General features: G+C 40.4%; 1 protein-coding gene across 5 annotated transcripts in view; it reads left to right on the top strand.

Moving 5' to 3' along the window:
• Positions 1 to 25,420, top strand: part of LOC126202029 (cytochrome c oxidase assembly protein COX15 homolog) — a 93,919-nt gene that overhangs the window by 24,288 nt on the left and 44,211 nt on the right. For all 5 annotated transcript variants that reach the window (XM_049936833.1, XM_049936831.1, XM_049936834.1 and 2 more), the window contains exon 4: positions 22,848 to 22,968. In XM_049936833.1, the coding sequence (XP_049792790.1) occupies positions 22,848 to 22,968 (121 nt within the window). The remainder of the gene's footprint in view (positions 1 to 22,847; positions 22,969 to 25,420) is intronic.

Below are 25,420 nucleotides of genomic sequence, written 5' to 3'. Positions count from 1 at the left end.
TTAACACTGCGGTATCATCAGCGAATCTCGACATGTCTATTTTCTGACCATGAACTTTAATTCCACCTATAGTCCCTATGTTCTCCATAGCTTCATCTATTGCCCTCTGAATTTATATGTTCTTCTTCTTCTTCTTGGTCTCCAAATCTTTTCACAGTCTCTGCACTACTGTAAGTACTTTATGCCACCATCTGTCAGAATCTCGGAAAGCTGTCACTAGGCTACTGTTACAAACACTTTTTCTAAGCCGCTGAAGGCAATATATGTGTCTTCAGCCTTCCTCAGCCTTTTCTCAAGAATTAATCATAAGCCAAGTACTGCCTCTCATGTGCCTACACCTCTTCAAAAGCCAAATTGGTCTTCCATGATCATTGCATCCATCCTGCCTTTGATCCACCTTAGAATGATAGAGGTCAAGATCTTGGAGACATTTGTTACCAAATTAGGAGTCCTAGAGTGTTCATGTCAGTTTGGAGATTCTTTTTGTAGTATTGACCTTGTACATATTTTTTAAAAGTCTGTTTGTTGGAGCTCTCCAGTTTTTTCACATAACTTGTATGAGGTGGAACAGTTCTTTGTGTAGCTGTTCTCCACCAGCCTTGATGATCGTATATCATCAATTCCAGTGGCTTATCCAGGTTTTAGCTGCCTGACAAAAATGTTGAAGTCATCATACACCATCTCCCTCCGGTTTTGGATCAACTTACTCAGCGTTCTCCAGTTGCAGATCTTCATTATTTCCTGCATACAGCTTTTTAGTGTTTCCACATTTTTCTTGTCTGTTTCTGGTCATGTAATACTATTCCATCTTTGTTTTGGACTCCAATGCATTTGATTTATACAGGGTGTTTCAAAAATGACCGGTATATTTGAAACGGCAATAAAAACTAAACGAGCAGCGATAGAAATACACCGTTTGTTGCAATATGCTTGGGACAACAGTACATTTTCAGGCGGACAAACTTTCGAAATTACAGTAGTTACAATTTTCAACAACAGATGGCGCTGCAAGTGATGTGAAAGATATAGAAGACAACGCAGTCTGTGGGTGCGCCATTCTGTACGTCGTCTTTCTGCTGTAAGCGTGTGCTGTTCACAACGTGCAAGTGTGCTGTGGACAACATGGTTTATTCCTTAGAACAGAGGATTTTTCTGGTGTTGGAATTCCACCACCTAGAACACAGTGTTGTTGCAACAAGACGAAGTTTTCAACGGAGGTTTAATGTAACCAAAGGACCGAAAAGCAATACAATAAAGGATCTGTTTGAAAAATTTCAACGGACTGGGAACGTGACGGATGAACGTGCTGGAAAGGTAGGGCGACCGCGTACGGCAACCACAGAGGGCAACACGCAGCTAGTGCAGCAGGTGATCCAACAGCGGCCTCGGGTTTCCGTTCGCCGTGTTGCAGCTGCGGTCCAAATGACGCCAACGTCCACGTATCGTCTCATGCGCCAGAGTTTACACCTCTATCCATACAAAATTCAAACACGGCAACCCCTCAGCGCCGCTACCATTGCTGCACGAGAGACATTCGCTAACAATATAGTGCACAGGATTGATGACGGCGATATGCATGTGGGCAGCATTTGGTTTCCTGACGAAGCTTATTTTTACCTGGATGGCTTCGTCAATAAACAGAACTGGCGCATATGGGGAACCGAAAAGCCCCATGTTGCAGTCCCATTGTCCCTGCATCCTCAAAAAGTACTGGTCTGGGCCGCCATTTCTTCCAAAGGAATCATTGGCCCATTTTTCAGATCCGAAACGATTACTGCATCACGCTATCTGGACATTCTTCGTGAATTTGTGGTGGTACAAACTGCCTTAGACGACACTGCGAACACCTCGTGGTTTATGCAAGATGGTGCCCGGCCACATCGCACGGCCGACGTCTTTAATTTCCTGAATGAATATTTCGATGATCGTGTGATTGCTTTGGGCTATCCGAAACATACAGGAGGCAGCGTGGATTGGCCTCCCTATTCGCCAGACATGAACCCCTGTGACTTCTTTCTGTGGGGACACTTGAAAGACCAGGTGTACCGCCAGAATCCAGAAACAATTGAACAGCTGAAGCAGTACATCTCATCTGCATGTGAAGCCATTCCGCCAGACACGTTGTCAAAGGTTTCGGGTAATTTCATTCAGAGATTACGCCATATTATTGCTACGCATGGTGGATATGTGGAAAATATCGTACTATAGAGTTTCCCAGACCGCAGCGCCATCTGTTGTTGACAATTGTAACTACTGTAATTTTGAAAGTTTGTCTGCCTGAAAATGTACTGTTGTCCCAAGCATATTGCAACAAACGGTGTATTTCTATTGCTGCTCGTTTAGTTTGTATTGCCGTTTCAAATATACCGGTCATTTTTGAAACACCCTGTAGGTACATTTCAGCTTTGCTGTGCTGATCATTTCGTTCACCTCTTTGTATTGGTCCTCTAACAATTGTTGTTTATTCTTTTTTTACTCCTGGTTGATTTCATTCCTCAATGCTTTGTATTGCCTTTCTCCTACCTCAGCTTTGTCTTGTTTCTGCTTACATCTTAAATTTATTTTTGTTATTGTTCTTTCTGTACTCTGTTCTTTTTTATGCTTTGTCTTCTGTGTCTTGACTGTTTAATTTGCTACTCGTAGGATGTTATATTTCGAAGACACCCATTTTTCTTCAACATTTTTTGGTGTGTGTGTGTGTGTGTGTGTGTGTGTGTATACTGTAGCCATGTTTGTTTGTTTGTTTGTTGTATGCTGACCTAACTGTGTCATTCTGTAGTCTGTTCAGATCCCATTTATAATTTGCCAAACACATGTAATTAACGCACAGACAGACAGGATAGCTGCCAGAACATACTTTCAGGAGACACTCCTTCCATTACTGGGGATAGAAATACTTAAAAATAGATCACCACACTCTTAGCTTCAACAACATTAATTTCCGTATAAACAACATTAATTTTGTTCTTGTTTGGTAGGGGACGTTCCGCAGAGGGGTGGGTCACTTAAAAACTAAGATAAGGAAAGATGTCAGATAGAGTAGGGGGTGAAAGACAGTGGATTAAGAAGTGTCATGCCAGCTGCGAGTCAAAAATGATAGAAGGACCAGTGTTAGCCAGTGGGTTAGAAGGAGAAGAGAGAATGAATTGTGAGAAGAATAGCGTGAATGTAGAATAATAAATAGAAAGAAAGAAGAGTGAAGAGAGAAAGAAGGTAGAGAAAGAAGTGTAGGTGGTGGGGGACCCATAGTAGAAAAGAATAAAAAGGTAAAGAAATGAAAATATAACAAAAGTTTGACAAATGCAAATGTAAGAATGGCTAAGGCGAGGGGGGGAGACATTAGGCTGTGAAATATTTTTATATTTCCTTATAAGCACTACTTGGAGGTGAGTCCCCCAATGGCATATACTGGCAGCCAATTCTGTTCATTGTCAGTAACAATGTTTTGAATTGAATTTTCTCTTTAATGGAATGAACACAAGATACATATATCACAGGATGTATGGAGCTGTCATGTTACAAAACACTGTTTTCTTTACCCTACAAGAGTGGTGTCCATGAAAGAACATGAGTGTGTGTTGCATTCTGCGCAGAGAAGGAGAATACTTTGCGGAGAGCACCTCTGTGTCTGTCTCACACCACATGCTACAGTTGTTCTCCCCTCTGACACCTGGTAGGGTTGGTGTGTATTCAACATGGGGAGTGTGTTTCTGCTTCTATCTCTTTTTGAAAAATATATGCATGCAGAAAACTAGAGCTACTGCTTGTTAACGTAATACTTACATTTGCTGTATGTCAGCCAGAATGAAAACTACAATGACCAAATACCCTTATTGTACATACGTGCATTATGTGAAACTCATTGTTAAATATTTTATGCTCACAGTGAAGTATATACTACAGAAACAAGCTGCAGAATGATGTTAATGGCTGAAGTATCAAGCGGTATGCTATTCAGTGCTACTGTGCATCACCTCCTCACTCGCCTTCTTATATACACACCCCTCTAATTTTACCAGGACTTGACCATCATCAGAGTATTCTGATTCTTTTCTTTAGCTTCTCAAATGTATCTCCAAAAGCTACAATGTATTATATAGTACACAGTGTTATAACACACATCCTGGAGTCATTTTGTTATGTGTGAAAAAAATTAAAAACACACCAACTGTTTTAAAATCTTGTTGACACTCATCTGGAGAAATCAAATAATGTGTTTTGCATTATAACAGATAACAAGTCACTCAACATACATGTGTTGATTTTGTATGTTAAGGAAATTAGAGTATATATCCAAAAATGAAAGATCAAACTGTGCAAAGTTTTGTTGAAAAAATAAACATATCAAAAAAATAATGGCAAGTGGTAAAATGTGATACAGGAAACCAGTATAATTCTTCATAATTTGGAACTTGGGATCCTTCTTGAAGATAAGAGAATGTTGGAAGAAAGCAAAGAATAGTCAAATATGTGAAACTGGAATGCATTCTACTGATGATAATATCTGCATGGATGGAACATGCATAAATAAATATTAATCAATGGACAGCAACAGAACAGATTTGAGATGAAGCAGCTGTACATGGTCACTTAGAAATGTGGTGACACAGATGCTAGGTGGAACAGATGATGATGATGATTTTGTTTTGTGAGGCACACAATGGTGTGGTTAAGAGCACCCGTGCAAATTCCCAATCTTTTCACTGCCAGTCTTGCCTCTTTCCTGAATGGTGATGAAATGATGAGAACAACACAAACACCCTATCCATGGGCGGAGAAAATCTCTGAAACGGCTGGGAATTGAGCCTGGTACCCTGTGATCCAGAGGTGGAACAGATTGTAGAGCAATTGCGAAACAGAGGAGGTGCATAAAATATAACAATTCAATAGGCAAAACAGAATCAAAGAAGGACCAGAACAGTTTAATTAATTATGCAGAAAGCTTCGTGGCTACCAGCATCTAACTGTATACTCTGCTAACCGCTGTTTAGTGCACGTTAAAGTATACTTTTTTTCTCCAACATTAACAATGTAGGAGAGGACAGATTGCTATTTACCGTAAATAAGACTTATCAAGTTGCAGACAGGCACAACTGAAACACACTTAACATAAAGCTTTCGGTTACAGCCTTTATCAGTAAAAGAGAGACGCACACACCATTCACACAGGCACACACACCTTATGCGCACATGACTGCTAACTGCAGCAGCTTGGACCGGAATGCTACTATCACATGGGACGCAAGCATCAATCTAGAGGGGGTGGAGAAGAGGAAGGGGAAGGGATAGTAGGAAGGGGTAGTTGTGTATGGGTAGGGAAAGAGACAAAAGCCATCTGGTGGAGTGTGCAGGGACTAGACTGCCAACAGGTGCAACGTCGGGGTTGTGGGGCAGGGAGGTTTGGCAATTGGAGGCCGGGACTGTTATGAGCGGAGAATTTGTTGTAAGGATAACACCCATCTGCACAGTTCAGAAACGTTGGTGGTGGAGGGAACGATCCAGATAGCTTTGGTAGTGAAGTAGCCATTGAAATCAAGTTTGTTATGTTCAGCTGCATGTTGTGCCATTGGGTGCTTGGCCACAGTTTGGTGGTGGCCATTCGTTCTGGTGGACAGCTGGTTGGTAGTCATACCAATAAATTATATTGGTATATGGTCTTTCCCCTCTCCTCTCCTTTTTTCCCCATCTCCCTGTTCCACAACTTGCAGACACTGCATATGTTGGCAGTCTAGTCCCTGCACAGTTTACCAGAAAAGAGTGCTTGTCTCTCTCCTCTCACAAACAGCTGTCACTTTCCCTTCCACACCCCCTCCAGGTTGCTGCTTGCATCCCACGTGATAGCCGCATTCCAGCCCGAGATGCTGGAGCTGTGGGTCGTGTGTGCATGAGGTGCGCCTGCTTGTGTGTGTGATGTGAATGGTTTGTGTCTGTCATTTATTGATGAAGCCCATGGCTGAAAGCTTTAGGTAAGTGTGTTTTAATTGTGCCTGTCTGCAACTTGACATGTCTTCTTTATGGTAAGTAGCAATCTGTCTTTTTCTTATATTTTTGATATTCCTACCTGGAGTTTAAGGTGTTTGATTTTTCCAATATTACTCACTCCATTTTTAATCACATTTATCTGTGGAACATGGGATAAGTGAATGTTTGCCTTCATATGCACCTTAATCACTTCTCCATATGCGCCTTAATCACTTTTATCATCGTGATTCTTACTTGAGATATAAAAATTAAGGTAAGAAATTTGCTGCATAGTCCACACAGAATATCACTAGTCATCCATTTGACTGTTAATGGTGTGCCAGTGGTAGGTCTAGAGACCATGTATGTGAGAGGCAGGGACCAAGGAGAAGTCGGGGTTTTAAATCCATTCACCTAACCAATAAATTTGATCTGCTATCTTCCATTACTGAGCCCGTGAGACACACTTCACTTATTTGGAAACATGCTGTGTCCTGTGCGAAGGTCAAGGAAACACAAATGTGCCCCAAAGGGAAATGGCAGCAGGGGTTGGAAGGGATCACCGCGTGCGGTCTTTGTTATGCATGGAGGCCTCATTCAACATGTTGAATAGGATACAGCAGCCATTGAGGGAAGAGGGTGCAACCAACTGCAAATTCTGGCAAGTGTTGGAAAGAACACTGCATGTCTTTTGGTGTCTGAGGCCATACTCGATCAACCCACTGACTGACATATTGGGTTGAGAAGACAGCCTTACTGCAATCCAGTGATCACCAAATTCTGTAGCATTGTTTCTAGAAATGATCAGGACCCTTTGGTTCTGAGCCAAGTAGAAGTTTTGGTCCAGAGATTTAGAAGGTTCTGTTAGTAGCTTGCATCTTGCTACCTGGACTTGTGCCATAGGGTTGAGAATTGTTGGGTCCCCTTAAATGGGTCATGTGTGCATTGCACATTAGAGGCTGCTATCAAGGTGGCTGACTGTACGTGGATTCCACACAAGAATTTTCTAGGTCAAGCCCTCTTCTGTACGTTCCAGATAATCATAGCTGTAGGTGACTCCGAAGTATAAGGCGAGATTCAAAGAAATGCCCCACAGACTATATTATTAAAATCCTAGTGATCACCTACTGAAGAATTTGCAGGAAAGTTCCATAGTTTGAAGCAGTCCTAAAAAGCAGTACAGCTCTTTTAGGTACAGAAAGCTGGCTAATACCTAAAACTGACAGCTGTTAGATTTTTGGGGTAAATGTAAGTGTATATCAAAAGGATAGGCTAATGGTATACGAAGACAATGTGTTTGTCACAGTAGACAATAAACTTGGACCCACCAAGATAAAAATCGAAGCTGCATAAATTTGCAACTGTTTCTTTTTATCGGCTACCAGAATAGCCTCCACATGTAACTGCAAACATTAGAGAGAACCTCAGATTGGTTGTATGAGTGTCCAGACGTGTCATCATTGGAGGAGGCTTGAATCATCCAACCATCAGCTGAGAAAATACAATTCTGTATGTGGTAGGCATGACAGGACATCCTGGGAAATGTTTCTAAATGCATTGTCTGAAAACTGTATAGAATGCATTGTTCATGAGCCCATTCATGCTGGAAATATATTAGACCCAATGACAAAAAATAAACCTACACAAATCAGCAAGGCATTAGAAAAAATTGTTGGTGCAAAACTCAGTTTGCTGTTTTCTCATGATACCCTGTGACCCATGGCTGAAGGGCATCAGGCAGATTGCATATTCCTAGATATCCAGACAGTGTTTGACACTATGCCCCACTTCAGGCTGTTAACAAAGGTCTGAGCATAAGGAATAGATTCTCAAAAATTTGAGCTGCTTTTGAAGACTTCTTAAGTAATACACCTCAGTACATTGTCCTCGACAATGAGTGTTCATCAGTGACAAGGCATCAGGAATGCACTATGGAAGTGTGATAGGACCATTTTTATTCTCTGTATGCATAAATGATCTGATGGACAGGGTGAGCAGCAATCTGTGTCTGCTTGCTGATGCCACTGTGGTGTATAGGAAGTTGTCATCGTTGAGTGATTGTAGGAGGATACAAGATAACTTTAACAAAATATCTAGTTGGTGTGGTGAATGGTAGCTTGCCCTAAGTGTGGAAAAATACAAGTTAATGCAGATGAGTAGGAAAAACGCTCTTGTAATGTTGAAAATTTAGCAGTAGCGTGTGCTGCTTGATAGAGTCGTGTTAATTAAATATCCAGGTGTAACAGTGCAAAGCGATATGAATGGAATGAGCATGTAAGGACGGTAGTAAGGAAGGCAGATGGTTGATTTCAGTTTATTGGGAGATAGTGTAACCCATTCTTGAGTGCTGTTCGAGTGCTAGGGATTCCCACCAGGTCAGATTGAAGGAAAACTTTGAAGCAATTCAGAGGTGATGGGGTGCCATATTTGTTACCTGTAGGTTCAGTCAACACATCAGTTTTATGTAGATGCTTTGTGAAATCCAATGGGAATCTTTGGAGGAGAGATGCCTTTCTTTTCAGGAAACACTATTGAGAAAATGTAGAGAATCAGCATTTGAAGCTGTCTGCAGAACATTTCTGCTGCCGCCAACATGCATGTCACGTAAGTACCACAGAGATAAAGATATAAGAAATTAGGGTTCAAATGGAGGCATATAGGCAGCCATTTTCCCTTTCTCTATTTGTGAGTGGAACAGGAAAGGAACTGAGCAGTAGTGGTACTAGGTACGCTCCGCCATGCATGTTACGCTGGCTTGGGGAGTTTGTATGTAAATGTACTGGGCAATGCAGTCAGTCTACAAAGGACACTGCTTACGAATCACTTGTGTCCATCTTCGAATATTGTTAAAGTGTATGGGATTTGTATCAAATAGAACTAACAGGGTATATTGAACTTATACAAAAAAGTGCTGCATGAATCGTCACAGGTTTGTTTGACTCATGGGAGAGCATTACAGGAGTGTTGAAAAAAAACCTGAATTGGCAGACCCTTGACTGTAGAAACAAATTGTCCCATGAAAGCCTACTTACAAAATTTCAGCAACCAATATTAAGTGGAGAATTTTGTTGTAGTCTTCATCTCCCTATGTTTTGGTCCCCTAAGGACAATGAAGACAAACTTACACTAATTACAGTGTGTACAATGGCATTCGGACGGTCATTCTTCGTGCACTTCATACATGATTGGATTGAGAAGAAACCCTAACATGTTATACCATGCAAATTACCATGTGCCACGCCCAGAGGTTTGCAGCGTATGTTTGTATAACTTTTTTTCTGAAGTAACCCAACATATTATCACTAAAATAATGGTACTTCTCTTCCAATGATTCACTGGTCATCTCTGTTTCACTTTTGTACAAATTGTGGGAACTTGTAACTGTACTAACTATGCTTGTTTGAATTCTTGAGACATGTGATGATACCATAGTATTCCAAGCATTTGGTGTGTGTGTGTGTGTCAGCAATATGACATCATTGGTTACACATTTTGAAGTCCCCCCCCCCCCCCCTCCTCTCTCTCTCTCTCTCTCTCTCTCTCTCTCTCTCTCGCAATAGAGAAGACAGTGACTGTAAAAAATAAAAATTTTGAGACTGTGAAATGTTCCTTTATACAAGGCGATTAAAACAAATGAGGTCAAGCTGTGGGAAACGGCCACTGCAAGAACAAGTAGTAGTGTCAGATGAACACATGTCCAAGGTTGCAAGTTTTCCATGTTGGAGACCATCTTACAATATCGAGGAGGACCCTGTACAGCACATTTCAGCAGATGAAAGGCAGTAATTCCCTGCCACAGGAAGCGCTACCTCGTAACAGCCAGGTGAACCTTTTAGGCTGTCAAAGCCATTTCTTTAAGCAGGAGAGACACGGTGTCTTGTAGAAAGTAAACACATCTTATTTTGAAACTTCGTGGCAGATTAACTGTGTGCCAGACCGATACTCGAACTCTGGAACTTTGCCTTTCGCCGGCAAGTGCTCTACCATCTGAACTACCCGAGCACAACTCACGCCCCGTCCTCACAGCTTCACTTCTGCCAGTAACTCATCTCTTACCTTCCAAACTTCACAGAAGCTCTCCTGCGAACCTTGCAGAACTAGCTCTCCTGGAAGAAAGGATATTGCGGAGACACGGCTTAGCCACAGCCTAAGAGATGTTTCTAGAATGAGATCTTCACTCTGCAGCGGAGTGTGCGTTGATATCACTGGCAGAAGTGAAGCTGTGAGGTCAGGGCGTGAGTCGTCCTTGGGTAGCTCAGATGGTAGAGCACTTGCCCGCGAAAGGCAAAAGTCCCAAGTTCGAGTCTCGGTTGGGCACACAGTTTTAATCTTCCGGAAGCTTCATATTAGTGCACACTTCGCTACAGAGTGAAAACCTCATTCTGGAAACATCTTATTTTATTTTCCAGATATAGCAGGAAAGCTTACTGAGCAAAATATCACTTATGAATATTACACAGACACGTGATTTAAAAAATATTTCTCATGGCAACAAATAAACAGCAGTATATCAAAAAATTACCTACTAAAATAAATACTTTACGGCAATAGAGAATATACCAGATTTGGTTACAAACATGTGCAGCAATAAATCTCTGAACCATTGGCATATTTTATAAATTAGTCATCTTCTGCCATCTTTCCAGAATGCTCTAAAATCACCAATATGGAGCCATTCCATTAATAATAATAATAATAAAAACATGAAGAGGTGCCAAACAGTAGAATAAAAAATTTGAATTTTTCTGTAGTATTGTGGCTGAGTTTGTAGACCACTCAACTGAAGAGTAATATTTTTTTTTGTGTGTGTATGAAGTGTTTCAGGCTTCAGACACCTACAGTGACAATTCACTCATAATCCTAGCTTTATCAAAGGACTCTGATGCAATCAGTACAAGCGGTTGACAAGAGTAATATACCGAAGAATGGAAAAGGAAATTGAGGATCTGTCGGATAATGATGGAAAAGAAAATTGAAGATGTGTCAGGTAATGATCAGTTTGGCTTTAGGAAATGTACAGGGATGAGAGAGGCAGTTCTGACATTGTGGCTGATAATGGAAGCAAAACTGAAGAAAAATCAAGACACATTCGTAGGAGTGTAGCGTTTAACAATGTCAAATGGTGCAAGATGTTTGAAATTCTGAGAAAAATAGGGCTAAGCTATAGGGAAGATGGGTAACATACAATATGTACAAGAACCAGGAGGGAACCATAAGAGAGGAAGACCAAGAACAAAGTACTCGCACTAAAAAGGAATGTATTCTTTCGCTCCTACTGTCCAATCTATACATCGAAGAAGCAATGACAGAAATAAAAGAAAGGTTCAAGATTGGAATTAAAATTCATGATGAAGAGAGATCAGTGATAAGATTTGCTGAAGATATTGCTATCCTTAGTGAAAGTGAAGAATTACAGGCTCTAGTAAATGGGAAGGATAGTGTAATGAGTACAGAATATGACACGAGGCTAAAAGAAATGAGAATGGTGAGAAACTTAACATCAGGATTGGTGGTCATGAAGTAGATGGAGTTAAGGAATTCTACTACCTATACACCAAAGTAACCCATGATGAGTGGGGCAAGGAAGAGACAAAAAACGGACTAGCACTAGAAAAGAAGGGCATTCCTGGCCAAGAGAAGTCTACTAAGTACCAAACGTAGGCCTTAATTTGAGGAAGAACTTTCTGAGAATGTATGGTAGTGTAACACAGACTGTGGGAAAATCAGAATAGAAGAGAATTGAAGCATATGAGGTGTGCTGCTACAGAAGAATATTGAAAATCAGGTGGACTGGTGTTCGCATGGGAGAGGAATTTGTGGCAGGCTGCATCAAACAGTCAACTGACAGATGACTCAGAAAAAAAGGCTGTTACAACGGAAATATTTTGCCATACAGAATAGAGTAGTAACTAATTCTGATATTGGAGTAAGTGAACAAACATAATATACAAAATTTCTAGGCATTTAAATATAACTAAATATAACAGGACATAGAATGGGATACACATATAGGCTATACAAACAGAAAATTGAGCAGACTCTGTTTCATAAGAAGAATGATAGGGAGCTGCATAACAAAATATTCTCAGGACTATATATTTATCATCTGCTCACTAACAATTAGTACTGAAATACAGAGTAGTATTTGGGAAACTCTGTAGCAAACCTGAAGTATTTCAGGCCAAAGAAAAAGATTACACTGTTCGACATGGGTTCTATTTCTGATATTAGAGTATGTGCTTCTAGACCATTTTACCAAGGGAAATTCAAATATGTAAACAAAATATCGTTGTCAAGGATACTTTTTATGTAATATGTACATATATATGTATATTCACATTTCATGGCAAACACAGGGACGTTATAGAGAAATACGGGTATGTTGCCGCATCCAGTAGTGATAGAACGTGATAATTTCTTGTGCAACAGCAGGTGGGAAGAATCAGACATCATTAGGTTATCCCCTGCCACACCTATTTCATTAAGACCACCTGAAACATTTCATTAACTCGAACGGCGACAGCCAGTCGCTGCCTCGGCAGTAAAGCTTCATGCCTCCTAGGTGCAGGTGCATCGAGTTTACAACAGTGGTGTGAGCCGCAATTTGTGTCAGTCTTAACGAGTGGGTGTTTTGGCTGACAAGTAACTGTCTGTCATATTTCCGAGCACGGTTGAATTTTTTAGTTCCTGTGTGTAAACTGAATGAGCCTGGCGCTGAAGGTAAAACGACTGCTTGTTTTTACACATCAGCGTTCCTCTAGTTCCCTACTATTAATTTAATACAGGTGTATTACCAAAGTGGTATTTTTAAATTTGCAGAAATGCCACGTCGTCGTGGATGTCGATATAATCCGGAAAACTTCTGCTACATCTGTGGGAAGTTCACTTTTGCCAGAAATAGGAAGAAAATTTCTTCAGTCATAAAGAAAGCATACAAACATTACTTTGGAGTAGAGGTAGGAGACCAAGATAAAGAATGGGCACCACATTTCTGTTGTGATACATGTTATTGCAAACTAATTCAGTGGTGGAAAGGTAAAGAGAATGTGGCGTTGTTTGCTGTTCCCATGGTGTGGAGGGAGCCTAAGGACCATGTTACTGATTGTTATTTCTATCTAACAAAAATTCACGGTTTTACAAACAAAAAGTCGAAGAGGCACATTGTTTACCCAGATCTGCTTTCAGCGAGAATGCCAGTGCAGCATTCCGACAACCTTCCAGTACCTTCAATAGCACGAGGTCAAATTCCGAGTGACAGTGAAATAAGTAGTACTGAAGAAATCACAGATGATGATTCTTTATATCACTGCACAAGTAAGTCATCGCCACATTTGTTAACACAGGCAGATTTAAATGATTTAATACGTGATCTAGGACTAAGTAAACAAAAGGCGCAGCTGCTTGATTCAAGATTACAAGAGTATAATATACTACACCAAAGTGCTAAAATCAGTGTGTTCAGGCACATAGAATATGCCTTTATTTCTTATTTTTCAACTGACGAAGCACAGGCATTTTGCAATGACGTTGCTGGCCTGATGAAAGTGCTGAACTTTACTTATATTTCACAGAAGTGGAGACTTTTCATAGATGCATCGAAAACAAGTCTGAAGGGTGTTTTGCTCCATAACAGAAATAAAATACCCTCTCTTCCAGTAGCTTACGCTAGTTTGACAAAAGAGAATTACAAATTCGTACAAAGGATGCTAAATTCATTAAAATACAATGAACACAAATGGAAAATATGTGCAGATTTCAAGGTAATTGCTATGGTACTGGGAATGCAACAAGGCTACACAAAGTATGCCTGTTTTCTTTGCGAGTGGGATAGTCAAGGCCGAAATTCTCACTACGTGAAAAAGAAATGGCCTAGGCGAAGATAGAAAGTTGGCGAAAAGAATGTACAACGTGAAAGTCTGATAGCTCCTGAATATATACTACTTCCACTGCTTCACATCAAACTTGGCCTGATGAAACAATTTGTGAAGGCCATGGATCCAACAGGCTGTGGGTTTGCATATCTAGCTACCAAATTCCCCCGTCTTTCAGCTGCAAAAATAAAGGATGGTGTATTTGTGGGCCCACAAATCAGGGAGCTGCAGAAAGATGCAAATTTTGAAGCATGTTTAATGGATAAAGAAAAAACTGCATGTGACTGTTTCAAGATGGTATCGGAAAACTTCCTCGGAAGAAGAAGAGCTACTAACTACAAAGCAATGGTGCAGCATATCAGGATTTGGGGTGCAATATGTCTTTGAAGGTACATATGATGGACTCTCATCTGGACTACTTCACAGAGAGTTGTAGTGACCTATCGGATGAACATGGGGAAAGATTCCATAAAGACATTTCTACCACAGAAAGGCGCTATGAAGGGAAGTGGGTACCTTCTATGTTAGCAGATTATTGCTGGAATATCATTCGAGAGAAGAAAGATTCACAATACAAAAGAAAAAAGTGATGTGCATTACAAGGCAGTGGCTCATTGTTTGTCAATTTTCTGTAATTTCTCATGTCAAATAAATGCTTCAAAGTGTGTACACGAAGGTTACTGTGTTATATGTTAGATCCCACCCTCCATTAATGTGATGAACTTATATCATCATAAAGATGTGCATTTGTTTGTCGAATTTCACCTCACGGTTGCTGCACTATATCAGAAACTGAAAAGATAAATAAAATTGCGATTACTCATAAACTATCCCTGACAGAAAAAAACAAAAACAGTTTTCAATTCAGCACTCAAAATACAACTAGGATCACAATATTTTTTTTATCAGAAATAGAAAAAAAGGTTTTTTTTGTAGAACAGTGTTATTAATGTCAGTGATAATGTGTTACCAGTCCCATACCTGCATATTAGAAAGTATAACTAGCACAATATAAAAATTGAATAGTAGTTTGTGCCTTTTCCTAGTTAATCTGTAAACAGCTCCTAAATAATGCATTACCCAGTGGCACAAAAATAATAATGGACAAGGGCAAATTCTAAACATCACTTAAAAAGTGCTTGGTCAGGTACAGGTAATTAATTGTGAGGGAATATTTAGAAAAACAGAATTGTAGCACTATTTAATGTTATGTTCATAAAATATTCTGTATGAATCAGTGCTGTACAATATTGTTTCTTGTTGAAAAAATATGTTCTTCACTATAAGATGTAAGGACTGGTTCATTTTTTGTTTTTAAACTGCACAGTTGTTAATTTACAGATCATTAAAAATAAATCCATCCTGTGAGATGATGCTTCTTTAGAGGTTAAGACACAAGTAAGGTCTAGTGGAACACAGCTGTAATGGAGAGCAGTACCACATACTGATAGTGAACGATGGTATCACACTCATCAGAATGTACTGTAGGCCCACAAGTGCTGCATGGCCTCGTAACTTAAAAACCCTATGCTTCTGGAATGTATTCGTTAAATCAAATCTGTTATGTATTCTCTCTGGGATCATCTTCTGAATTTTGTCCCTATTGTTCAAAGTCACTTTCTGTATAATTTATATATTTATTTTTGCCACTTGGTTTTATCCTATTTATTTTATGTCATCTCATTGTCACTGTAGAGCTGTACCATGGGAATCAAGTAGAGGATATCGTTTGGTGGCCGGTATCCTCTTTTTTATAACACAAACTGCACACATAGATTAACTGGGTTCTTTATTCATAAGAATGGAAAGTTTACTTAACTCAAGATATTCAGTGTGGTACAAGCTCTTCTGTGTAGTGCACGTTAGCCTCACTGCTGGTGAAGAACAAAAGTCTGTTAGGTACACTATTAGGGTTGTTATGTGCTGCCTGTCTCTGAGTTAGCAGCAGAGCTAACTGCTACTGTGATTCCCGCTGGGTTGTGGCTGATGACACTGGAACTTACTCAGTGCGACAGACTTGAATAGACTTGCTCTCCTGGTCCATAGCAGCACACTAAATACTTGTGGCTCATAGGGCGTTGGCAAAGCGTTTCCTGTGACTCTGTTGTTGGCCTCTATCTATCGTCTTGCAACCTCTTTGCCACATGGTGTGCTGGTGTCAGCTTTACGCCAGCAGGTGCCTCCCTTACCCTCTCCTCCCCCCCCCCCCCCTTTCCCTCCCGGAATGCCGCACCATTGTCATATAGTGAAGCTGTGAATGACAACGCGGAGGGTGGCAGGACACTGGACGTAGAGGTCGACATACTCCCTATTGTACCCCGTCATCTGGCTTGCGAGCCAACAGGAACATCCTCCAGAAAACTGCTGCCAGGGCACACATCCCGGCCTGAGGGCGTGTGCTGGGGCGATGACGGTGACGGCGGGCCTAGGTCCGTGGGGTAAGTGAGCAGGGACAGTGGGAGCGAGAATGCATTGTCCATCTATTCCTCCTAGGGTGCGCTGTCGGCACCAGCAGGCGGCTGCAAAAGTTGCATTGTCCTATGAAGTCATGAATCTGGGGAAAGAAAAGCAGCAGAATCACAGGGCAAAATGACATGCATGAATTAGGTTCTGGTGGTGGTGCTGAAAACCATCGGGACCTGCAATGAAATATATGTAAGAGCAAATGCATTCCTGGGTCAAGCCTCTTTTCCAGCACCAACAGTTGCCATAAACCCTGAGAATAACAAGATCACGCAGTGCAAAGTGATACTTGTGGACCATTGGCGGCGCTGGATGCTGCGGTGGGTGTAGCAAGTGTAGCTGCATCCAATGGTGGTGGCCATGCAGAAGTTCCACCGGTGATGGTCCGTCTTGTGTGTGGGAGGTCTTGTGTGTGTGTAGGAGGTGAGAGAGAGTTGCAGTACCTGTTTCTGTGTGTGGGTTGTGCAAAGCTTGGCCGTCTATTTCTTGAAAGTGTGAACAAAGCATTCTGCTACTCTGTTGGACTGTGGGTGAAACGGAGCACTTGTTAGATGCATTCACAAAACTGTTCAAAGTTATGTGAAGTGAACTGTGGTCTATTGTTCGAGACAAGTACTTCTGGCAAAGCTTCCATGCAAAATATTGAAGACAATGGTATAATAGTGCTACTTGATGTGTTAGAAGCCATAGGCAACACAAATGGGAACTTGCTAAAAGAATCTACCACTATGGGCCAACAAGTGTTCCAAAATGCACCTGCAAAGTCAATATGCACTGCTGCCATGGCAATGGAGTTCTTAGGTCAAGCAGAGAATGTTTATGGCTGAGCAGATTTGGTCCACGTGCACACGCAACACTGTGATGTCATCTGTTCAATGTGGGCATCCGTGCCCTGCCAAGTACAGTGTTGGCACACTAACTGTTTAGTGGAAACAATTCCTCAATGTCCTTGATGGAGCAGTCACGTCACATCCTTTTGCAACATTTTGGGAATATGCACACAGGATTGTCCGTTGTCATTTTGAACTAGAGTCACACCTTGTTGAACCGAAAGGCTTTGCCGATGGGCAAAATATTGGCGCACAACATAGTTCTGGATACTGTTCAATGAAAGAGGCCAAGATGTGCGAATATAATGCAACAAAATCTTGAGGTCTGGGTCTGCTTCCATGGCCTGTACAATTTTTTTTGTTGCAAGGGAAAAGATTCCAGCAGTTCAGAGTCCTGTGCATCAGTTTGCAACAAGGTGTGGCAATGCATCAAAATCAGAGTCTGGGCCAATTGGAAGGTGAGATGCGGCATCTGCATTGCCATGTTTTGCCGTAGGTCGGTACACAATTTCATGTTGATACTGCGAAAGCAACAAAGCCAGCGTTGCAATTTTTGAGAAGTGCACGTAGAAACTGGCTTTTGCGGATGAAACATGGACTGCAAAGATTTGTGATCTGGCACTAAATAGAACTTGCGGCCATACAAATAGTGATGGAATTTAGTCACACCATACACAATAGCAAGAGCATCTTTTTCTATTTGAGAATAATTGCATTGAGTTTGAGTGAGCAACTTTGAGGCAAAAGCAATAGGTATGTCTCGTTCACCAATTCTGTGCGAAAGCACAGTGCCGATTCCATAGGAAGGAGCATCGATTTGCAAAACTATTGGCTTGACAGGGTCATAATGCACTAAACATCTGTCACTAAGCAAAGCATTTGTGAATTTCTGAAATGCATCTTTACAATATTTAGTCCACACAATGGAGCCGTGATCTGAGTGGCATTCGGTATGAACCGAATGTAGTATGTCATCTTGCCTAGTACTGACTGTAGTTCAGACACATTGCGAGGAACGGGCAAGTCATGGATTGCAAGCAGATGAGATTGGAAGGGATGCACACCCTGACTGTTTATCATGTGACCTAAGTACAGTAATTCAGTTTGAAAAAAGTCACACTTTTCTAGATGACACTTGAGTCATGCTTCTGACAACACTCAAAAAAAGAGTACACAAATTGGCAATGTGTTCCTCTGATGTACGATCTCAGGGAACAATATCATCAAGGTAGTTTGAGCAACATGACACTTTAGCAGTCAGTTGTTCCAACTAATGTTGAAAAATGGCGGGTGCGTAAGCACTGCCAAAGGGCAAACATAAATATGTGAACAGTCCTAAGTTTGTATTTACAACAAATACTTTGTTTGATTCTTCATTCAATGGAATTTGCAAATAGGAATCACGCAAATCCGTCTTAGAAAAGAAATGCTCTGCACCAACTTGTTCACGAGTTCCTCAGGATGAGGTAACGGATAAGTGTCAACTACTGTATGTGGGTTGACTATAGACTTCAAGTCAACACAAATGCGAATGCGACCAGAAGGCTTAGGCAACAAAACTAGTGGACTTGCCCATTGACTAGCTTCAGTGGAAGCAATTACACCATTATCTTGCAAGTCTTTCAATTCACTGGCTTCTTTGTCTCTTAAAGGAATTGGAACGGGGCAGGCCTAGATAAACTTAGGCTGTGCATTGTCTTTCAATGCAACATACGCTACAAAGTTATTAGCTTTTCCCATTCCTTCTGAAAATAGTTCAGGAAATTCTTTAAGCAAGCTATCTACACTTTATAGTGGTACAAATGTAGAGACTGACAGTACACCGTTATGGATGCTAAGGCCAAACAAAACAAAGGCATCTAAACTGAAAATGTTCTCACTGTCTCTTGATTTTAACACATTAAAATTCTCTGTTCTAGTGTGAGAATTGTAAGTGACAGGCAAACTAGACTGTCCAAGCACTGGAATTTCCTATCTGTTGTAAGCAGTGAGGTGCTTGCTAGATTTAGAAAGGCATGGTGAGCCCTTTCTGTTTGTACGTGGCACAATTTAGCAAAGTGACTGATGCACTTATGTCTAACTGAAAGTTCACACGATGGCCACCAATTTGTAGTGAGACAAATAGTTTGCTAGAATGTCGTTGCACAACACTAGGGCGAGAAGGAGGCACAACCTTAATCTTACTTTTGTCAGAACTTGTTGTAGGCTTGGAAAACACAATGTTCACTTCATGTACACAAGCCTGTTTTTTCTGGGAGCGGGCAAAATTGGTGTTTTTGTGCCATTGCAGACAAACTGCTTGGCCATGGCCTTTTTTCCGCACATGTAACGTGTTGCGCTTCGTGATGGGCAGTCGTGTCTTTTTTGGCGAGCAAAAGATGTAGGGCAAGACTTCACAAGTCTGTTTACGTGGCTGTGCGCATGTTGTGGCTGCTTGGGGCAGTCGCGAGCACAGAGTGACTCGACCCAACAAATCAGGGTCTGGTCAAACTTATCGGCCACTACAGCACCAGAATCATTTTGCTCTAAGATTGCAACATTTGAGAAAGTGAAGGATCACAGTACTTTAGGATCTGTTCCCATATTCTACTATCTTGGACACTGAATGTTACAGCATCCCTAATCGTTTAGTCACCGTAAACATTGCCACAACTACACTTGACTTTACACTTCCCAGTCATGCCTGTTAATTCTGTATACCACTTATGGTACATCCATTCCGGCTTTATCTGCAAATGAAAACAATAATATCTGGCTGCAGCTACTTGAACTTGCTGATCATAGTACTGAGTTAATGCAGTGACTAATTCATCATAACTGAGTTCATCGGGAGATGCAGTTGGGAATAGTTTTTGTATTAACCTGAACACACTACCTTAAACTCATTGAACTGCACAATGAACTTGGAACTGTGGGTTAGGTATTCGTGCCATGCGCCTTCTGTGTCGTTAAATTGCCAGAACGGTGGTGTGCTGGTCAGTGGCATTTGTTGGGTGTGTTGGTCGGTTGGCTTCTGTTGTTGTACGGCCAATGCTGCTTGTGCAACCAGAAGTTGTTGTACCATCGTCAGCAAGGGAGCAATTTGTTGGTTCTGAAACTGAAAAGCTTGTGTTAGATCCATTACATTGGAAATCTGTGGCTAAGGTGCAAAGGGGGGAGGGTGGGGGGCAAGCAAAGCCTCTGAAAAGAGAAAGTTAAATCGTTCTGCAGCTTCCCTCCTGGGATACATGTGAGACACAACAAAAATTTAGCAAACACTGGAATACAATCACCCTTGCAATCTGAAACACAAGAAAAGCAAGCAAATTTTTCTTCACTGAAGTTTTCTTGTTGCCATTTTTTATGTCGTGTTGTTGTCTCAGTAGAGCTGTACCATGGGAATCAAGGAGAGGATATTGTTCGGTAGCTGGTATCCTCTTTTTATAAAACAAACTGCACACACAGAGTAACTGGGTTCTTCATTCATGAGAATGGAAAGTTTACTTAACTCAAGATATTCATTGTGGTACAAGCTCTTCTGTACAGTCCACATTAGCCTCACTGCTGGTGAGTCCACTAGGTACACTATTAGGGTTGTTATGTGCTGCCCGTCTCTGAGTTAGCGGTGGAGCTAACTGCTACTGTGATTCCCGCTGGGTTGTGACTGATGACACTGGAACTTACTCAGTGCGACAGACTTGAATAGACTTGCTCTCTGGTCCACAGCAGCACTCTAAATACTGGTGGGTCATAAGGTGTTGGTGAAGCATTTCCTGCGACTCTGTTGTCTGCCTCTATCTATCATCTCGCAACCTCTTTGCTGCAAGGTGTGCTGGTACTAGCTTATGTCAGCACAATTTATACACAACGTCATGAATGAGACCTCTCTAGTTCTGGGTCAGTTGAAGTCAGAAGAAATCAGTAGCCTTTGGGCCATGAGAATTTTGTGCCCAGCTACTCCTAGTATTGATCTAAAAATACAGCATGTGTATGTGTATGACTGTCATGTTGTGCAATAAGCACATGCGTAGTGCCAGCATGTGTATGTGTATGACTGTCATGTCATGCAATAAGCACATGCGTAGTGCCAGCATGTGCTTTAGTGAGCAGAACTTGCTTTCTCCTCTCCCTACACCCCTTGGAAACGAAGCCAGGACTTCATAAACAAATAGTGCCTCTACATATTTTTGTCTACTTCGTATGTTCAGCTTTTTGTTTGCCCTTTTTTGTACTGTTTGAAGATGTAGATTCATGGTTTACTGGGAATCGTGCATTAAACAAATTTTCAGTCTCACCAAGCTCTTCAACAGTTTTTTCTGGATAATGCCATTAATATGGTTGAAAATATTTAAAGCTCCTGTCTACTGCTTCACAGCATATTATTTCCCTCATGATATTTGTTGTAAATAAATCACTGCAGTTCGAAAGGAATAATGATGTGCAGAATTAGAATACCAGATGGAAAAAGAGCATTCATCACGCCACATTACGATTGTCTTTAGCACAGAAAGGGGTGCACAAGCTGCATCTAAAATTTTTGCTTACTTACCCAGGGACATAAAATGACTGACACATAGCAAAGTAAAAGTTGAAAACAAACTCAAGAAAAAGTACATTTTCCCATTTTGTTTCACTGATTATTTATTTTTTGGCATAGGTTTAAGGTTATTAGCCAGCTATCAAACATAGCTGACTAACACATGGAGTGCATAGTGGTACAAACATAAAATACAAGAATTTACAATCATCAAAGATATTTATTTGTGATTCTAGAAAAGAATACATTCACAATAATAGAACATTAAAATACATAAATAACTGACAGATCAATTCAATGAAATTGAATTGGGAGTTGGGCAATTTTGGTAATATCAATAAGTGGAGAGTGAATGATGTCTGTTTGTTCATTCAGTAGGCGTTCAAGACACTTCTTGTACTGCATCATGATCTGAAGTATTTAAGCAGTGACAGTTTCTGCCCATTGTGGTCATAGTGCAGTATTTTCATGTCTACTACATAAGTGTGTCTGATTTTCATATAATGCTGCACAAACATGGAGTCTGTTTTCTGCAGCTCCCACTTTCTGTGTTGATCTTTAAGTCTGATGCGTGCTGAACTACCTGCTTTTCCTGTCTTCTTCATTTTAAGTTATTGTTTTCTTGCAGATCAGCTGTTCCCAGCCAACATCTTCATTCTAATGCAGATACTGTCAACAAATAAAGTACTAATGTCATCTGTGCTCTGAAATCTTGAAATAACTGAGGAACTTTAGTCATTAAAATTTCTTATCTAATGCTAGTCATTGCCTGAAGTGGTAAAGCAGCTAAGACCTTTGATTCATAGCAAGATGGAGAGATGGAATTTGATGTCCTGGCTAAGAGAGTGGGCTTGTATTTGGAGGCTTGCCATTCAAATCATTGCCATGCCATCTTGATTTAAGTTGTCCTTGATTCCAATCTCTTTAAGTGCATACCTATGCTTGGTTCCTGCTACAGAGCAAAGTCTAAATACTTCCCTCTATTTCCTGCTGAGACCTCCATATCTCAGTCCACAATGTCAGTGCAATATTAAACTCTGTCCTTCATTCCATTCTTTTGCAAAATGTGTGTGAATGTTCTAAATTTTGTGGTTATCTATAATTCATGAATTTAAATTATAGCTGCAATCATCTGCTTTAATAGTAAGGCACCTGTGTAATGCCTTCAAAACCGTGTTCTAATATAGCGGTTTAATTATGTTTTAGCAAACCACATCTTTAGCTGCATCCGCATCTGCGTCTGTGAGAGCTGCGCCCAAAAATGAGAGATTGGTTGGATATTGGCTTTTGGGATGTGGTTCCATGGTTTTTGGTGCAGTTGTGCTAGGTAGTGTAATTGTATCATAACTTTGTTTTACACAATATTAATTTTTACTTACAATTTTGAGGTAGAAGTTGCGCATTAGTCATTGACAATAATAAAGCCAAAAGAGTAATATTTGTTAATGTCCATATGGAAACATTGAAATCAGTTCTGTATTGATGCTACTACAAAATTAACTGGATGTAACAATTGAAAATTTGTGCCACACCGGCGTTCGAATACTGAACTCCTGCTTGTGGCATTCAGTCATATTAACCAGTTAGGGCATATGAGTACATCTCTAGGCACTTTACATCACTTCCAGCCATTCAGTTTCAGGTTTTCAATGGTTTACGTGTATCACTTAAGTTAAATACTGAGATGGCTCCTTCGAAAAGGACATGACCAAATTCTTTCCCCAATCCAAGATTGTGCCTGCCGCTAATGAACTCTTCATTGTTGAGATGTTAAATCCATTTCTATTTGGAATGGCAGCACTGTACATGGAAAACAAATATATGGGGAAGCAGAATGTCGTGGTGATATTACACTTCACAACTGCAGTTAGTGTAATGATATTCACCTTCAGTGACAACAGCAAATTTGCACCAGACTAGGACAAATATGTGTCATTTATTACAGCTCAAGGAACATGTGTCAAAATAACAATAATAATAATGCATGTCAGAGAAGATAATATGTTCAGATGTGATGTGTTCCTTGACTTGTTTTGAGGTGTGGGCTATCTGAGCTTTGTTATTAAGGCTTTTGCTGATGTACATTGCATTTCTTACAACGCATGCCATTGCGATTTGTTGAGCATTCCTATGACACGCCTGTGCTAAGTAAATGAACCACTGAGAGAACTAACAGCTTTTCTTTGAATCTTTTCTCTCTGTCTTCCATTTATATAACCTAGTAAGAGTCTACACACAGGCATGTTTGGCTAACCAAATTTTCTATTTTCAGTGTAGCTCCTTACGTGCACACGAAACAGCTGAGAAATGGTTCTTGATGCAATTGACAAGATTCACTCACTACAATATGTCTTTTTCTGATCATAAATTTTCATCTTATTTTCACCTACAGAACTGGTTGCTCAGTATTTCCCTCTCCACAGAGAAATTTTGTAATATCTAACAATGGAAAATCTGTGAATAATGACATTATCATGAAAATGATAGTTGCTACTCGCATATAGCAGAGATGCTGACTCGCAGATAGACACAACAAAAAGATTGTCAAACAGAGCTGTCAGCCAAACAGGCCTTCATCAAAATGAGACAACACACACACACACACACACACACACACACACACACACGACCACAGTCACTGGTCTGGCCTTGGCAGCTGTAGGCTGTGGTCATGTATGTGTGAGTTGTGTTTATGTGCTTGTTGTCTAATTCTGATGAAGGCCTTTTTGGCTGATAGCTTTGTTTCATAATATCTTTTATTCGAGGTTTCTTTGAATAGATATTTTTTTTATTTTAGTAACAACAAGCGCTGTTGTATCTTATTTTATGTAGTCTTTTGTGCACTTTAACAGATTTTACAAATATAATTTTCACAATGTAATGTGAAATATTGTTCTTTTTCACCAATTACACAAACTCCACTACCATTAAGTATAGTTAATGCTACAGTTGTTTTGTAAAACTTTGAAACCGCTTGTTTCTTGGTCTTATTTCATAGAATCACCCTTACTGTTCTGCATAGTGGCTAGCATTTTTGCATTGAGTTCTTGATTTCATTTCTTCTCTTACAATAGTTGGTATTTTCAAGAAATGTGAATTGATTTAGCTTTCCATTTCAACAGTAGTTAATACTGTCAATATTTGCTGAACATTAACACTGTTTCTGCTATTTTTACACAAGCTTGTTTGTTAGTATAACCTTAAAGATAAAAAGCCAAGGAAAAAGTTATCTTTAAGAAACCTGTAAATTTTCATCCCAGGTTTTTCCTTCATTATTTATACAAGCGAAGCTTCAGGTTTTAAAGGAAACACACAATACTTGCAGCATAACAGATCCTGAAATTAAAACAATATTAGAAAGGCTAATTTAAAGTTAATTACTTTGTGTTCAGATAAACATAACACCAGTAAGAATACAGGCCTGCCATGAGTGCTATCCTCGGGTACTTAATGAGGTAGTTGCTGTTTGTTGCATGTTGCTGCATGTTGTTCTCAATGGAGACTAATCTTCAGGTGTAAAAGTAACTTGAGTCATACCCCTGTGGAGTATTATAGGACCATTATATAGATGACCTAGTGGATAACGTCTGAAGATTCATGAGGGTTTTTGCAGGTAATGCTATTGTGTACAGAGAAGTTGTAACACTAGAAAATTGTAGCAAAATACAGGAAAACCTGCAGAGGATCGGTCGTTGGTTCAGGGATGCCAGTTGACCCTCAATATAAACAAATGTGACATATTGCACATAAATAGGCAGAAAGAGACATTAGAGCAGACC

Source organism: Schistocerca nitens, chromosome 1 (assembly GCF_023898315.1).
Source record: "Schistocerca nitens isolate TAMUIC-IGC-003100 chromosome 1, iqSchNite1.1, whole genome shotgun sequence".
Classification (NCBI taxonomy): domain Eukaryota; kingdom Metazoa; phylum Arthropoda; class Insecta; order Orthoptera; family Acrididae; genus Schistocerca; species Schistocerca nitens.
Note: the sequence above shows the minus strand (reverse complement) of the source record. Positions and strands in the feature narration are given on the sequence as shown.